The sequence below is a fragment of the Oncorhynchus gorbuscha genome, linkage group LG26 (genome assembly GCF_021184085.1).
Source record: "Oncorhynchus gorbuscha isolate QuinsamMale2020 ecotype Even-year linkage group LG26, OgorEven_v1.0, whole genome shotgun sequence".
NCBI classification, from domain to species: domain Eukaryota; kingdom Metazoa; phylum Chordata; class Actinopteri; order Salmoniformes; family Salmonidae; genus Oncorhynchus; species Oncorhynchus gorbuscha.
In genome coordinates this window covers 31,673,329-31,691,429 of record NC_060198.1, presented here as the reverse complement: position 1 = coordinate 31,691,429, position 18,101 = coordinate 31,673,329, and the positions used below count along the sequence as shown (strand labels likewise).

Genomic DNA, 18,101 nt, shown 5'->3' with positions numbered 1-18,101 from the left:
ATCATCTAAATATTTAATGTATTCATATTTGTATCATATTTGCACTGTGTACCTGAGCTTGTGTCCTCAAAAGTGACTACACCTCAGCAATTTATAACTATTTTTTTACCAGAAAGTGGAGATTTTAACATTTCTTGGAGTGCAGCATTACTATTGTTTATAGCCCTCTAATGATAAATCATTATTTTTGTGGATGATGTAGATTACATTTTAGATTACATTTAGTTACATTTAAGAGTTTTTAAAAATGTTTGCATTTGAAACATTATTCTAGAATATTCAGATTATGTATTACATACTATAATAAAGTGGTATTTATCCCAACAATGTGATTTGCATATGTGAATGTTCAACCTTAACATGTGATAACTACACAACAGAACAGATTAACAAGAATGACATTAACTGTTATGGTGGATAAAAATAATTATCTGAAAGCCACATCCCTAAACTACATCTCCAATCTTCTGATCTGACACACTGGGTAATTTAAGCAATAAGGCCTGAGGAGGTGTGGTATATGGCCAATATACAGTTGAAGTTCGACGTTTACATACACTTTAGCCAATTACATTTAAACTCAGTTTTCACAATTCGTGACGTTTAATCGTAGTAAAAATGCCCTGTTTTAGGTCAGATAGGATCCCCACTGTCACGCCCTGACCTTAGAGATCCATATTATTCTCTAAGTTTGTTTAGGTCAGGGTGTGACTCGGGTGGGATTTATATGTTTTCTATTTCTTTGTTTTTGGCAGAGTGTGGTTCCCAATCGGAGGCAGCTGTCTATCGTTGTCTCTGATTGTGGATCACATATAAGTTGTCATTTTCCTTTTGAGGTTTGGTGGGATATTGTTTTCTGTTTAGTGTCTGTACCTGACAGAACTGTGCGCTTTTGTTTTCACTTTGGTTATTTTGTTTGAGTGTTTTTTGAAAATAAAATATCATGAACCCTTTCCACGCTGCGCTTTGGTCCACTCCTTTCGACGAGAGACGTTACAACCACTTTATTTTTTATAAAGTCTTCATTCCTTTGTCATTCCATTTTTTTTATGTGTGAATCTACTGTATTTAGTCTGTTGTATTGCTAACATTCAAATATGAGCTTGATGGTGAAATATGGTGGAATAAGGACACAAAAACAGAACATAACTTAATTCATTGCCCGTTTATTTTATTGTGATAACAACAGCGCAGGAACTGAACTACAATTTATCTGTATTTGTCAGCCAGGGCAGCGGACAAAGCTGCAAGGAATTTATCCACAGCAATGTGCACTTCGGGAGTGAAATCCCCAGGGAAGTGAATAGCCAGGGTCACAAGGATGTTGTGGGACAGAATCTGAAAAGTAGATTTTAAAAGTTAATATTGACGAATTAAGCCAGCAACAGACTTAGAGTTGAAGTCGAGAGTGATAAATATAAAGATAATAAGTTATCTGGGCGCCAACCTTGAAATTGCCAGGGTCAACGCGCAGCTTGAAGGCGTGCAAATCGCTGAGAGCACTCAGTCCTCCGACGAGGTCGTCGATCACTCCGACAGCATTACCAATTGCACCCATGATGGTGCTTCCATGCTTCTTGACTGGGGCAGAGCCGGGGCTCAGGTCTGCCCAGTGGGAGAAGTAGGTCTTAGTCTGGGGGTAGGCGGTCAGCATCCTGCAAATGAGTTTGCAAGTAAGTAAGTAAGCATTATGCGTATCTTACTCTTACATTTACATTTACATTTAAGTCATTTAGCAGACGCTCTTATCCAGAGCGACTTACAGACATCGTCTGTCTACAATGTAATGCAAGTAGTTGACTTATTGTATGTTAAAATGCTTATTCGGGGTAGGCACATAGGCCGCTGTCAGCGGGTTAAACACAACCATTCTCATCATTCTTCCATTAAGAAGGCTTACCTTCCCAAAGCCTCAGCGCCGACGACATCTGCCTTTCCACTAATCTTGCCCCAGAAGGCCTTGACCACAGATTTGTCTTTTGCTGTCAGACTCATTTTGCTCCTTTTTGATTGACGTGTATTAGATCTACAAGAATATAACCTAACAAGATGACTGCCTATACAACTAGGTCCCTTTATATTACCATAGAGCGGCAGACACGCCCAGCTAGGGGACACTCCCCGTACAATGCAACCATCTGTCAAAATCCAAGAGTAAGAAAAGTTATCTTGGCTTTTATCAAATGTTAAGTTAGAATTTCTATACTAGGCCCTCCCACAAGTTGTCAGAGGGCTATGTTTGTAATAATATACATCATTAACGTTTTTCTGATTTTTCTTTTCCTATGTTGTCGTCTTCTGACTGTACTGTGAAACAATGTATGGAAATAAATTGTACCTGTCAACAATTTTACAATTTGTTTGATTGATAAATATAATAATACATAATAATGATTATTTATTTATTTGCATAAACGAAATATGTCTGTATAATCAATCATATATTTCCAATAGGCTAATTCTAAAGCTGCTTCTGGCAAAATATCAAAATATTTAATTGCTAGCTAATTAGCTATTTAAAATTACGATGCACCTTAGTAAATTAAATTGTACAAATCAAAACCACCTTCAAGACCTGCATTCAATTAGAAAATATTTATTCAAGGTGACATATTTGACATTTGTTCGATATGATCCCCAATGAAAAGGTTGATTAGACTTTGAATGATGATCGGGGAAAAAGTCAGAGGTCATGCGAGGACATGGGTACACACCTATCTTCAAATAATACAGGACATTCCTGCTTATCATATGTAATGTCTTGAAATTAATCACTTAAAATGGGCGGAACGGTCTGAATCCCCCGATAAAAAAGGAAGGCATAATATTGTCGTAGATAAGGAACTGTTTTTAACAGATAAATTATTGGATTTTGAAACTGAATTCTCAATAACATCAGGTATAAGAGCTGAAGCGCTCATTAAACACTTGGCCAATACTGATCTTTACCAGAGCCAATCACATGCGCCGCCTCCAGTGGGCGGAGAACACTCATAAATATAAGTTGCATGCAGCGTCTCCCTACATAATACATTAATTGTTCAATCTTGTTGCAAAACCGGAAAACAAACACTGACAACATGGCTGACTGGACAGACGCCGAGAAGAGCACCATCAGTGCTGTCTGGGGCAAAGTAGATATCAATGAGGTCGGACCACTGGCTCTGGGAAGGTAGGTTATGGCTTCAGCCTCATTCAAATATATCATCTAACATTGTTTATAGTGGAGATCATGAGTAATTATAACAATATTATACTTGTCCTGTTATCTTATTAATATTGAGTTGATATTAAGTTTGAATGGAGCATATTAGAGTATTAACTAGGCATATAATTTAAATACATTTGAAAATAATCCACATACTTCTGTGTTCATGCAATGACAGAGTCCTGATCGTCTACCCCTGGACTCAGCGTTATTTCGGCTCTTTCGGAGATGTGTCCACTGCCGCAGCAATCATGGGCAACCCCAAAGTTGCTGCTCACGGCAAGGTCGTGTGTGGAGCTCTGGATAAAGCTGTGAAGAACATGGGCAACATCTTGGCCACATACAAGTCACTGAGCGAGACCCACGCCAACAAACTCTTCGTCGACCCTGAAAATTTCAGGGTAGGCCTTTTGTTTTAGGCTACACGTATAACATTCAGAACAATACGTCTAATTACAAAGGTAAAACAAAAACGGCAGTCTTGTTTAACATCTTCCTCCTTTGTCTTCTGTCCACAGGTGTTGGCTGACGTCCTCACAATTGTCATTGCCGCCAAATTCGGAGCCGCTTTCACTCCTGAAATCCAGGCAACCTGGCAGAAGTTCATGAAAGTGGTTGTCGCAGCCATGGGCAGTCGGTACTTCTAAATGCACCCCAGACAAGTGATTGTGTTCTGACATCCCTGCCTGAGTGAAAATAAAGTCATCGAAACAACCTTCTGTATTCATATTTGTACAAACAACATTAGGGTTAGGATTGGGGGTAGCAATTTTGGGGGAAAGTTCCACCACAAAACCCATAACATCAATAATTAGGCAATATGGAGATGGGCATTGACCGATGGGGAACGGATTGTTTAGGGTCATGGACTATTGTGTTAATGAAGGGCGGCTGCACTGTAAACCCTTATTAGTTATCATTACTCTACAGTGTTGTGGAAACCCGCTGCACTAGGATTCTAGAGTACAGTTACTTACAACGTTACAGCTGGTTTTACTCAAACTATAAAGTGTTTCATGATCCCAAATGGGCCACAATTTAAAGTTGATTAAACACAAAAGTTTTAGTAAGTAGAGAAATATTTTAAGTACATTGTACTCAACATAGTTTGCTAATGAAGTAGATTAGTAGTGTAACACACACTTAATCATTTTTGTCCACTAATGGTAATTTCAGAGTTACCTAAACATAGTAGTTTGAGCTAGATCTACTAAATATTTGGAGTCTGGGCAACATGTTGAAGTATATTTTTTTGAGTACAGAATACTTAAAATATGTCTGTCCATTAACTTGCTTTTACTCCCTACAACAACTTTAGTTGTAAAGTTCTGTTTGTACTCAAAACATTAAAGCCATAACAACTTGTCACTTAACTTGGTTCTATCATGTCACTGTGAATTTAATTGTTTAAGTATCCAAACGGTGTAACTTTTGCACAACTTACTTACAATTCCAAGTAATATTACTATTTTATATGTTAATTCCACTTGATTAATAACCTAAATAATTCATGTATCACTGTAATTAATTACTTTAGTTACTCTAGTATTTGGAGTGCATTCAACAAATACCGAATCAACATGTTCAAGTTTTCATGCAACTTTTGAGGAAATTAAACATAAGACAGTAAAAAAAATAATGCTATCACATTTTAGTCCTGTGTAACTTTATATTTTTTGTTAAGTAACTCAAATAATTTGTGGAAACCCGCTGCACTTCAACATTTTAAGTCAAAAACGACTCTTAAAATCCAAGTTCTTTCTTTCAGTCAACTAGTCCAAAGCAAGTTAGCTTTACAACAGTTTATTTTATTTTATTTGAAACACTGCGGCTTCAGAAACACACATATCTAATTACATGAACGCACCAAACATGATTAATCTATTTTAGCATCCATCAATAGATGAATGCCATTTCTGTTCAGCATGACTCATTTTAAAAGAACTTTTAAAAGACTATGATAACAAACCTCCAACTTTCAATCAATTCAATATTGTGTAACACTGCAACATTCCCCATCAACTTAACTATTAAAACATAAGCACAGTATAATGACCCTTTTTTCTCTAATTAACACTTTCAATTGATGTGGTAGCTTCCATTCAATTAAAGTTGTGCTGGAGGTTTTAAAATTAAAATAATGAGGTAGTGATGTGCCGACATCAATTTCAGTCTAACAACTTGACTACATTCAACTGTTTAAAATGAAAATTAATGTTGACAATTTACATTTCTTCCTCCACGACAATTTTCACTCCATTATGTTTACAAAACAATGTAATACTTGCAGATTATAAAATGTACTTATGCACGCAATGTTTCGGTCCTAAACCTTCATTCCTGACTAAGGTGTTACGCCGAATCATTAAACTGAAATATAAACGTTCTAAATGCAAGTAGACAGTGTGTGCGAACGTTGTTTCCCAACGTTCGTATATGTACGGATCAACAACACTACACAGATATGCAAACGACCACTCCTTACAACTCCATGAAGATTCCCTATCCATTTTCATCCTCTGGGACCACGGTCATTTTTTATATGATGACGTCAGCAATGTGAGATTTGTGGCCATTGCCTCTGAAGCTTCCGATATAAAAGGATTTGTAAGGTATCTTCACAATGCCAATGTTCAGTTTTCCCAAACAGTAACACTTTCAATGAAACTCTACACTAACTGAAGTCAAGTTACTCTTGTATCTGTGTACATGTTAAGATTAAAGGCCAATAGTATTGCATGACTTTCTCATTTTTGTGATCGGTTTGACTAAAGGCACAGATCAAATCAAATGCAGGCAGACTTTTTAGTTGCCCACAAAACATTTAATCATCTTCAGTTGTTTTTAAACATTTTTTATCCCTAAATCTCTTTTCCTTATAGGATAAAGTAGCTATTTACAATTGTTTAGCGCCATAAATGCTTTTGGTATTGGTACTTTGCAGTTGGTTTTCAAAGCAAGGACCTTTGGCTTCATTCTGTCTCCATCCAAGTTTAACAACACTTTTTGTATAAACCAAAAAGTGTTCTTCGTGCAATTCAGGTATCCATGTAGGAGTGAGTACATAAGGCTGTACAAACATACAAAATCAAATCAAATTTTATTTGGCACATACACATGGTTAGCAGATGTTAATGCGAGTGTAGCGAAATGCTTGTGCTTCTAGTTCCGACAATGCAGTGATATCCAACGAGTAATCTAACCTAACAATTCTACAACTACTACCTAGTGTAACAGATGTGAAATGGCTAGCTAGTTAGCGGTGTTCGCGCTAAATAGCGTTTCAATCGGTGACGTCGCTTACTCTGAGACCTTGAAGTAGTAGTTCCCCTTGTTCTGCAAGGGCCGCGGCTTTTGTGGAGCGATGGGTAACGATGCTTCGAGGGTGACTGTTGTTGATGTGTGCAGAGGGTCCCTGATTCGCCCGGGTATGGGCGAGGGGACGGTCTAAAGTTATACTGTTACACTTATACACACACAAGTGTAAAGGGATAAAAATTATGTACATAAAGATATATGAATGAGTGATTGTACAGAACGGCATAGACAAGATGCAGTAGTTGGTATAGAGTAGAGTATATACAGATGAGTAATGTAGGGTATATAAACATAAAGTGGCTAGTGATACATGTATTACATAAAGATGGCAAGATGCAGTAGATGATATAGAGTACAGTATATACATATGAGATGAGTAATGTAGGGTATGTAAACATTATATTAAGTGGCATTGCTAAAGTGGCTATTGATACATTTTTACATCAATTCCCATCAATTTCCAATTTTACAAGTGCGTCAGGCCAGCACTGGAAATCCTTCATAACCACATTCTCAAGGACCACGGAGACTCTTCCTGGATGGAACAACCTCGCACACAGCAGCTACATCTCCATCGTCATCAATGACTGAGATGATGGCTGCTGGTCTCTTGATGGCTGCAGGGTCTTGGGATGTTCCCCCATGAGAAAGAACATGAAAATGTAATGATCATGTCACAATAAACTCTTATGAAGACACACAAGTAGTTTCTCCCCTCCTTTATTTTGGGTCAAAGAATATTTGAACAACCTCGCACACAAACAATCCACCATGCAAGTTATGAACATATTGACTTACCTCTCTTATCCTACCTCATTTGCACATGCTGTATATATAGATTTTTCTACTGTACTATTGATTGTATGTTTGTTTATTCCATGTGCAACCCTGTGTTGTTGTATGTGTCAAACTGCTTTGCTTTATCTTGGCCAGGTCGCAGTTGCAAATGAAAACTTGTTCTCAACTGGCCTACCTGGTTAAATAAAGGTGAAATTAAATTTAAACATTTAAAAGTCATCCTCTTGGAGTATTGCTGGAAGACATCTGAGGACAACAGTTCATCTGTGTTCACATCACGTGGTTGCTACAGAGAAACATTACAAACATGCACTATAGATTTGTGTAAGGGTATCACTGATCTTAAAATGTAACATTTCAATCAATTAATTTGCTTTACATTTTGCTTACTGATTCAATTTTTATGCCTGTGTAACGATCTGGGTGTAGTGGGTGCGAGGTTAGGCGCAGGAAGCAGAGAGTTCAGGGTAGTGCTATTTAATGCACAAACAGCGAACATAAGCCACCCCACGACACACAAAACAAATGCCCCAAACACGGGGACTTAAACAGTACGGCCAAAACCCACGAAATGGGAAACACGTTAACCTCAAACGTGCACACTAGTCACACAAACAATCCCGCACAAAGAGCAGGCGGGCCTACTGGTTAACATAGCCCGACTAATCAGCCTAAACACAAAACAGGTGAAACCAATAAACAGAAAGGGGGAAAAGGATCAGTGGCAGCTAGTAGGCCGGTGACGACGATCGCCGAGTGCCACCCGAACAGGAAGGGGAGCCACCTTCGGTAGGAGTCGTGACAACCTGGCTGTACAAATTCAGAATGGCAGCCATCTTCTGTCCATTTCTTCCCGTCTTTCCCTGCTTCTCTGGATAGGTCTAGCAAGCGTTCCTAATCGCAGGCTTAACGTTAACTCTCAAAAGCAATTAAATTAACACATTAGCCAAAACACTATTTACATTGTCTCCATTGCTCTGTGGTAGAGTAAGTCATGACATAAACTAGAGGCGTCTCTGTTCTGCAAACTAACGTTAGCTCGGCTAGCTAATCGCGGGCACTAGAAAAGTCTGCAGCACCCGGCCTCCCCCTGCTAGAATCCGAAGTCAAATGTCTGCTGTTTGCTGATGATCTGGTGCTTCTGTCACCAACCAAGGAGGGCCTACAGCAGCACCTAGATCTTATGCACAGATTCTGTCAGACCTGGGCCCTGACAGTAAATCTCAGTAAGACCAAAATAATGGTGTTCCAAAAAAGGTCCAGTCACCAGGACCACAAATACAAATTCCATCTAGACACTGTTGCCCTAGAGCACACAAAAAACTATACATACCTTGGCCTAAACATCAGCGCCACAGGTAACTTCCACAAAGCTGTGAACGATCTGAGAGACAAGGCAAGAAGGGCATTCTATGCCATCAAAAGAAACATAAATTTCAACATACCAATTAGGATTTGGCTAAAAATACTTGAATCAGTCATAGAGCCCATTGCCCTTTATGGTTGTGAGGTCTGGGGTCCGCTCACCAACCAAGACTTCACAAAATGGGACAAACACCAAATTGAGACTCTGCACGCAGAAATCTGCAAAAATATCCTCCGTGTACAACGTAAAACACCAAATAATGCATGCAGAGCAGAATTAGGCCGATACCCATTAATTATCAAAATCCAGAAAAGAGCCGTTAAATTCTACAACCACCTAAAAGGAAGCGATTCACAAACCTTCCATAACAAAGCCATCACCTACAGAGAGATGAACCTGGAGAAGAGTCCCCTAAGCAAGCTGGTCCTGGGGCTCTGTTCACAAACACAAACACACCCTACAGAGCCCCAGGACAACAGCACAATTAGACCCAACCAAATCATGAGAAAACAAAAAGATAATTACTTAACACATTGGAAAGAATTAACAAAAAAACAGAGCAAACTAGAATGCTATTTGGCCCTACACAGAGAGTACACAGCGGCAGAATACCTGACCACTGTGACTGACCCAAAATTAAGGAAAGCTTTGACTATGTACAGACTCAGTGAGCATAGCCTTGCTATTGAGAAAGGCCGCCGTAGGCAGACATGGCTCTCAAGAGAAGACAGGCTATGTGCTCACTGCCCACAAAATGAGGTGGAAACTGAGCTGCACTTCCTAACCTCCTGCCCAATGTATGACCATATTAGAGAGACATATTTCCCCCAGAGTACACAGATCCACAAAGAATTCGAAAACAAATCCAATTTTGAAAAACTCCCATATCTTTTGGGTGAAATTCCACAGTGTGCCATCACAGCAGCAAGATTTGTGACCTGTTGCCACGAGAAAAGGGCAACCAGTGAAGAACAAACACCATTGTAAATACAACCCATATTTATGCTTATTCATTTTATCTTGTGTCCTTTAACTATTTGTACATTATATATATATATATATATATATATGACATTTGTAATGTCTTTACTGTTTTTAAACTTCTGTATGTGTAATGTTTACTGTTAATTTTTGTTGTTTTTCACTTTATATATTCACTTTGTATGTTGTCTACCTCACTTGCTTTGGCAATGTTAACACATGTTTCCCATGCCAATAAAGCCCTTGAATTGAATTGAATTAATTGTCGAGACGGGCTGCCAACTAGTTAAAATATCAAATAAATACCCACATGTCACGGCAGATGGATTTTAACATAAAATTATCCATGTTAAACGTTACACGGAACCCAAACCGGCTGTGTGTGTGCGCCATCGTGCATAATGGTATTTTGTCCCCCTACACCAAACGCGATCACGACACACAGGTTAAAATATCTAAACCAACTCTGAACCAATTATATTAATTTGTGGACAGGTCAAAAAGCATTAAACATTAATGGCAATTTATCTAGCTAGCTTTGCACTTGCTATCTAATTTGTCCTTTATAGCTAGCTTGCTGCTGCTAGCTAATTTGTCCTGGGATATAAACATTGAGTTGTTATTTCACCTGAAATGCACAAGGTCCTCTACTCCGCCAATTAATCCACACATAAAACGGTCAATCGGAATCGTTTCTAGTCATTTGTCTTCCTTCCAGGCTTTTTCTTCTCTTACCTTTATATTGCAATTGGCAACTTTCATAAATGAGGTGCATTGACTTTGTTCATCTTTCAGTCACCCACGTGGGTATAACCAATGAAGAGATGGCACGTGGGTTCCCTTCTTCTACAAACCAATGAGGAGATGGTAGAGGCAGGACTAGCGGTTTTCTTGAGGTGAAGGAGAGGCGGACCAAAATGCAGCGTGGTTTCTATTCATGTTTTTTTTAATAAGACAACTAAAGATGAACATAATACAAAATAAACGTGGAAAACCAAAACAGCCCTATCTGGTGCAAACACAGAGACAGGAACAATCACCCACAAAACCCAACACCAAACAGGCTACCTAAATATGGTTCCCAATCAGAGACAATGACTAACACCTGCCTCTGATTGAGAACCATATCAGGCCAAACACAGAAACAGACAAACTAGACACACAACATAGAATGCCCACTCAGATCACACCCTAACCAAACAAAACATAGAAACATACAAAGAAAACTATGGTCAGGGTGTGACAAGGACTTGCAGTGTGATCTACGTCAGAAATAGGAATGACTTCTATATTAGCCCTTGGCAAGCAGACGCTAGTTGGCGCACACAAGGATTATATTTTGCAACGCTCACGCACGTGACGCCAGCGGTGTAGTCAGCCTTGATCCATCAATTGACTAGTGCATTGATCCATCAATTGACTAGCTAGCTAACTTTACCTGTTAGTCATGCTTGCTAAAGCTAGCCACAGAGTTTTCACAGTGTTCTGCAACTAACATTATAACAATCATGTAATGTATTACGCAAAACTTTCTTTAAAAAAAAAAAAGATTTACCCTTCGGGTAATTTTGTATTTAACTAGGCTAGGTCATGAAAACCAGCAGCACTTTTCCTTAAATTAATTGGCTAACATGAACTGCTGAAAAGTTAACCGACTTCATCTAATGACCTACTGACGACGTGACCTACGCTACGTCGTCAGGCTCCAGAAATTTCCTCCCTAACTTAAATAATGAGACTACATTAGATTTCCGTGCTCACAATTGGCTCCTTAATGCAATGCAGCTTTAAATTATATATACTTAATTGTACAAACCTTGGCGGGAAGTAAGCCGTCTGTGTGTGAGTTATACTACTGCACACACACTTGGAGAAAGTGCAGTATGATCACAGAGGAGATGTTGCCTTTGACCGATGATCCTTCCAGATGCCCGCCCAAAATGTCAAATTAACCAGCTTTTTTATGACATGCAGCTAACTGTTTAGAAGTTATGTCACTTGAACAAAAACATTACTCTAACATTACTCTTAATTCAGGGCGTCATATGCCACATTTTCTTGGAGACAGACATCCACAGTGACACTTTACGTACATCTAATCTAATAATTACCAATGACCAATTAACACCAGGTTTATCACTTTTAGGCCCAGATGCAAGCTACATTTAATCAACACTAGACCACTTCCTCGATCAGATGCAAAACAGTTTCAAAATCTAAATGGAATTAGACCCCAGGAGCTTAAGGACCATGTCCTGGACACATTGAATGTGTAATGTAATTGAGCCATCATTTGGGGAATATAGGCCTCCTGACAACATTTTGAGTTGGCCTCCATCCTCACCCTGTCACCGTTTAAATAGGTTTGGCCCTAACCAATTGGGGCATTGCTACATTTAGCAATCTGTATTATTCTCACCGTTAGGCTTTGAGGTCCCTACATAATTCTGCCTACATCATGCCAGAGAGTAAGCATGTCTACCAGCTATACACCACACGCACTGACAGAGTACAATGTTATAGAGGGCCAGACTAGGATCAGCACACAAGTCATTGCAGTGGACAGTACATCAGCACAATTTACTCTGTGCAGACTATAGGGAGGACAAATTGTGTAAGGCATAAAAAATTGACAAAAGAGTAGAGGGCATGAGAAGATCTCACCAACCATTTTTGACACCCTTTCATTTCTTATGTGGCTGTATCCACATGTGGCTGGTGTGTGTTGTGGGTGGAGACAATAGGAGGCAAGTAAAATGACAAGGCATACGAGGAGAACGAACGATCGGCAGGAAGAGAGACTGACTTAGACCTCACTAGCCACCCCTTTCCTAACTGTTCAATTTCCCTAGTTTCAAAATTATGTGTATGGTGTGTCTTAGAAGTTGGGCCTACTAACAGTGATATTCAGATGCACCAGTTAAGGTCCTTGTGTAATGTGATATTGTACCCCCTAGCCCAATTGTCCTTTGTATATAATTCATATATAACTGTGTTCCCACATGTGCTTCCTGTATTGATTTGTTGTTTATTAAAATTAAAATAAATAGCTAACGTTACTTGCTTCCTGCTAAGAATTTTCAGGGTTCGCCTGCAGCTTCGCGATTACTTCCATTGTACTTGCTCATTTATGATTACGTTGCCACAGCTAGCAAACGACAACGCACGGGACCGGAGACGGTATTGTTCTAATGGTACGTAGAAATCTAATTTGCTGTACTGTATGTTTGCATGTTTATAAAGCGAATGTGATATGCGATGTTCAGGCTAGCTAGATACAGCTAACCTGCTGCCCCACAGTAAAGGTAGGTAGCTAGCTCGTTAAAGAAAAGTGTTTTGTGTGACCTATACTTTATGTATGCCGGTCTGTTGGATGGAATTGAAGGTTAAGTTTGTGCCCACCTCCAATGTGGTGGCACCATACTTTTTGTTGCGTGTGGCCACCGACATCACTCAAAACAGCTTCACATTCACATATAATGAATATGCTTAATTCGAAAATATGCATATTGATTCCATTACTACTTATTAAATTACAGGCTTGACATCACTCATCTTAAAGTAATTGTTATTATGTTCTCTCTGGTTTTGCATAAATTGATGTGGTATCATCTCCCTTCAAACGTAGAGTGATCTTGATGGAATTGAAAGGAGGATACTACCAGAATGTCCAGCCACTATTGACCAATTTATCATTTTACTGAGGCAGCAATTTGATCTGCCAAACATGGGCACAATTAAGCTTTTGATATTGGAGAATGCCATGACTAGCTTTGGGGTGTCGTTGAGTAATCCACACGTAACTTCACAGCATCCAGGACAACCGAGTGACAACTTTAAGGTGCCAACCTTTTCACACGATCTCGAATTGATACTGAGAGAGTGAAATCAAGGGTATGACCAATTTGGAAGACAACTGGTGTTAACCAGAAACCAAAGACAACCGATTTTGGATGACGTGGCAAGAGCTATGTAATTGAGTTATTGTCATTCAGTAAGAGCCTGGTAATGTATAATCGTATTAAGTACAGAAGACGTCTGTGTCTTTAAAATATGTAATCTACAGGTATGTGCTGAGTTTCATCACATAACTAATCAGAACCTGCAGCGATTGTTCTTTCTGCACTAGACCATCACACTGAACGCTTGCTGGCTTTATCCCGGGAGGTGCAGGGACAGATGGGGAGCTTTGGACGTTGGCTTTCTGCCATTCTGAAGATATATGATGAAATGGTTTGTTACATTCTAATTGACATATTTGGTCAGTTTCATTGGTTCTGTGCGGGCACTCCCCCTATTTATTATTTTATTTTAAAAAAAATAAAGAAATGTCCAAACCCCACCTGCAGTGTACATAAAATTGGTTTGGGTTGAAATGGTAGTCAAAGGGGTGTTCAAAACCTGCAGGGTTCATTAATATACTCCAGGGTTATTACAGAGTTTAAGACTGCTCCTTTTAATATTGATGTGCCTAGAAATCACAACACGTCTTCCGCATTGGTTGATCTGTACTTCACACTCTTCCGGTTGTCATACTATACTGTAGGGACGTGAGTCAAGAAATCCTGGTGTCCTCATTGGTCCAGTCTGCATACTTGCTATCATCTCTGATGATGAAGATGCAGTCTCCCTTCAGCCACACCAAGTCTCCATCATCCTCAAAGATGGAGAGGTGATGCACAGTTTCCAATCCTGGCCAGATGCTTTTCTCGCTCTTTTTGGCCTGGTTTATGCTCTACATCTGGATTACCCAAAACCCATGTCCAGCTCATTTCTATTCATTCAGCAAGTGTTCCTTAACGTTGATTGTGAAAAGCTCAAATCAAGTTTTGGCCTTGAAAAATAAACTGTAACCTAATTACAGGTCAAATGTGCCTGTGGTAAGACAACATATTTTTTCCTTCAACCTTAGAAAAGAGAACTTGTGATTGTTGGAACAAAAAAAAGTTGGTGTATGCTTTTTTGTTGTTATTTCCTTTCATGTGGGTTCTCTTGAAATGTAACCAGAGGAACAAAAATTGACTGACAACTGTGAATCTCATGTGTTTGAAATCCAACATGAAATGTTGTGGTTTTCTCCAATAATAAATACTATTCATTTGTACAGTTCAACATGACATTTACATCTGAACCTAAATTATCTACATGGAAGCACAGCTGGGAGGGATTGGCTTGTGTGTTGTTGTCTTAGCAAGGAGGTAGGTCTAGTAAACTATGACTGCTTTTGTAGACAATGTAAAAAATACATTTAATGTGTACTTTTGAAGGAGTTACACAATAATACTTCAGCTATTATGTTTGTTCTGGGTTATATTGCCTAACCAACAAATGTTCAAAATCATTATATGAATTATCAGACGCCAATACTCTTAATTAACTTGAAGTCATTAGACGTTTACAAAGCAAAGCATGATGAACCGCTAAATGGGTTGGCTTTGAACTTTGCTCCCTGGTTTGCTTTGAGAGAACACGTAATCATGATAACCTCTACTTACAGTACTAATACTGAGCACATTCATAGAGCAGTCTATACAGTAATATACTCAGTCATCTGTCTGTGTTATAATATTGTGGTGTTGAGGGAGCTCACCGTCTCCAGGTACTACTTCAGGCAGTGTTAATAACAGCAGAGCTCCAACGATAATTGATTTTGGCATATTGTGTGGCATCTTCCTGTTTATTGCACAACATAAAATTGGTTTCCACAGCAGGGTTAAGGGACATACATACACTTATAATTCTAACAGCTTTTTTGTTAGTAGAGTATTTAATTGTCTTAAAATATAGTTCAATTTATTTTTGTACGGTAAGAACGCGTGTTTTTTTGTTTGTAAATTTACATTTGTGAATATGAGTAACGTTAGCTAATGATTCTCTAGCCGCTGCATGGAATGACATATCTAGGCAGGGAATTTCGCCGTGAATATCGAAGTAAAAAAAAACACTTAAATTCGGCTATTTTTGCTGCAAAGTCAGCTGGACGAAAACCTGTAAGTCATATTAGATAAATAGGTTGTAAGTTGAAGACACACAATATTTTACATTGAAGTCAATACAAAAAAGTTGCTCTAATTTCCACATCATACTTTTTTATTAAAAGTATTGTAATACTGGAAATGTTTTTGTACACACCCATTGCAATTTTTATGTTCACCTGACATGGACTTATAAATCAACAAAGTAGCTTATAATATTTGAGTGCTACATAAGTACTTACATTTAGCAAGGTGATAATAGTTTTATTGTGAAGTCAGCTAAACAAATGTATGTAATTCAAGGTTGGCAATTAAAAGGTGCAAACACACAATATGTTTACCTGATTTGAACACAGAATTACAATGTTACAAATAATTTGAAATCATTCGAGTTCAATGTACTTAAAGTAAAAGAAATGTTATGCTAACTTGTAAAAATCAGGTTTTGTTTTGTTACAATTGCGTTGAAGTTGCATCTACAAGCACATAAATATTAAATGTGCAAGCTGTGTTTTGTTATATTCACTTATACAACTAAACTACTGTCACTTAAAACTAATATGTTATAAATACTTAAAAGTGGGCACTTGTTTAGGTCAACTTAAAAATGTAAAGTTCACATGACTTTTCATCAAATTTTGTGTCAAATCAAATCAAAGTTTATTTGTCACGTGCGCTGAAAACAACAGGTGTAGTAGACCTTACAGTGAAATACTTACCTACAGGCTCTAAGTAATAGTGCAAAAAAGGTATTAGGTGAATAATAGGTATGTAAAGAAATAAAACAACAGTAAAAAGACAGGCTATAAACAGTAGCGAGGCTATAGAAGTTGCGAGGCTACATACAGACACCGGTTAGTCCGGCTTATTGAGGTAGTATGTACATGAATGTATAGTTAAAGTGACTATGCATTTATGATAAACAGACAGTAGCACTTAACGTGTTTGAGTGTGTGAAACATTTGGAAATATTTAAATTCAGTCTACTCAATATATTTGTGCTAGTAAAGCATAAGGATTTACAGTGTGACTGGTGGGAAGGTTGAAAGAGAAAACAATACATTTAAAAATCAATGAATGTATAATTATTGAGCAATTTATAACTATAGGCTATATTAAGGTTTTTATTTCATTATTTTAGGCTATCTGGCATTAGTGGGTGAAAGGCTCTGCACTGCCCCATGCAGCCTCCGCAGTCGTCAGGGTTTTCATACTTCTTGGTTTAGCAAAGCAGAGCTGTTGTGAAAGGAAGTTGCCAAGGAAGTGAGTTTGTATTTTATACTGGACCTCCCGCCCCTACCTACAGTCAACCAATCATGTCAATGAGGAGCTATATTGTGAGTCAAGAGAGAAGAAAATAATTAATAAAATAATAAAATAATAAAAAGAGAGAAGAAAATAGAGCGGTCCCGCGAGTGCACAGGCCAGTCAAGAGCGCAAATTAAATTTGAGAGCTAGCAAGTGTGACTTTAAGCGAGCAGAACCTCATCGTTGATCAAAAAGAAACATTTCTTAAACAGTACATATAGAACTGTGAGCAAACGTGATTCAAACGTGTAAAAAAAGTATTTGAGCGCATTAAATTGTCCAACAGCAATAGTCATTCGCTTTCAATTTCTCAAATTGCTCTCTCAAGTTTTGGCACCTTTAAGTTTGGATTCCAGGCTGGTTGGGGGTGCGGGTTTCCAGGCGGGTGCATGTCTATAAACCTTAAATTGGTCACTTTTACTGGAGTGATGGACGAACTAACACATTTCTGGCATTGGCCAGTCCAGTGTTGTGATTGGCTATTATGAACCGTCTGTTTTCCTGATAATTGGGCTACTTTGAAACGATGTCGCAGGTGAAAATGTATTGGTCGCGGGTGGCAGGTTTTTGGGCTACTTCTAAATTGCACAGCAGCCGCCATGGCATTTAATTAAAAAATGTATATATTTCACTGTGACCTGCTGCTGACTATCAGGCAGTGAACAGGCTGTTACTGAGTGTGTGAGTGAGTGAGTGAGTGAGTGGTGAGTGAGTGAGTGAGTGAGTGAGTGAGTGTGTGAGTGAGTGAGTGAGTGAGTGAGTGAGTGAGTGAATGAATGAATGGTGGTGGAGTCGAGGAGGGACAAATGGGTGTGCGTGCGTTGAGAGCACTTGGTTGAGAGAGTGCTGCACGGAGACAGAGTAGCAACTTTTTAGTAGTTGTAGGTAACTGCGTTATACTGAACGCAACATGGCATAATGCAATCATTTCAAAGATTTTACTGAGTTCATATAAGGAAATCAGTCAATTGAAATAAATGCATTATGCCATAATCTATGGATTTCACATGACTTGACACAGGTGCACCAATGGATGGGCCCACCTACTTGGCAGTCAGGCCCACCGACTGGGGAGCCAGGCCTAGCCAATCAGAATGCGTTTTCCACACAAAAGGGCTTTATTTCAGAAATACTCCTCAGCACCCCC

At 38.7% G+C, this 18,101-nt stretch overlaps 2 protein-coding genes across 2 annotated transcripts; one reads left to right on the top strand and one right to left on the bottom strand.

The window, feature by feature from the left end:
• Positions 1-1,146: 1,146 nt before the first annotated feature.
• Positions 1,147-2,064, bottom strand: LOC124016311 (hemoglobin subunit alpha). The gene is made up of 3 exons (XM_046331861.1): positions 1,901-2,064; positions 1,448-1,655; positions 1,147-1,338 (listed from the first exon to the last, which is right to left on the bottom strand). Exons 1-3 carry the CDS (start codon positions 1,993-1,995, stop codon positions 1,210-1,212), a joined length of 432 nt encoding a protein of 143 aa, XP_046187817.1. The 5' UTR covers positions 1,996-2,064; the 3' UTR covers positions 1,147-1,209.
• Positions 2,065-3,010: 946 nt separating this feature from the next.
• LOC124016317 (hemoglobin subunit beta-1-like) lies at positions 3,011-3,922 on the top strand. Its single transcript, XM_046331866.1, has 3 exons — positions 3,011-3,172; positions 3,387-3,609; positions 3,727-3,922. The coding sequence occupies exons 1-3, from the start codon at positions 3,081-3,083 to the stop codon at positions 3,853-3,855; spliced, it is 444 nt and encodes a 147-aa protein (XP_046187822.1). The 5' UTR covers positions 3,011-3,080; the 3' UTR covers positions 3,856-3,922.
• The last annotated feature ends 14,179 nt before the right edge of the window (positions 3,923-18,101 follow it).

Coding starts and splice junctions, on each gene's coding strand:
- LOC124016311 (XM_046331861.1), bottom strand. CDS start 1,995: ATGAGTCTGACAGCAAAAGACAAATCTGTGGTCAAGGCCTTCTGGGGC. Junction 1,656..1,900: donor GGCGCTGAGGCTTTGGGAAG/GTAAGCCTTCTT, acceptor ACTCATTTGCAG/GATGCTGACCGCCTACCCCC. Junction 1,339..1,447: donor TTGACCCTGGCAATTTCAAG/GTTGGCGCCCAG, acceptor TCTACTTTTCAG/ATTCTGTCCCACAACATCCT.
- LOC124016317 (XM_046331866.1), top strand. CDS start 3,081: ATGGCTGACTGGACAGACGCCGAGAAGAGCACCATCAGTGCTGTCTGG. Junction 3,173..3,386: donor GGACCACTGGCTCTGGGAAG/GTAGGTTATGGC, acceptor ATGCAATGACAG/AGTCCTGATCGTCTACCCCT. Junction 3,610..3,726: donor TCGACCCTGAAAATTTCAGG/GTAGGCCTTTTG, acceptor TTCTGTCCACAG/GTGTTGGCTGACGTCCTCAC.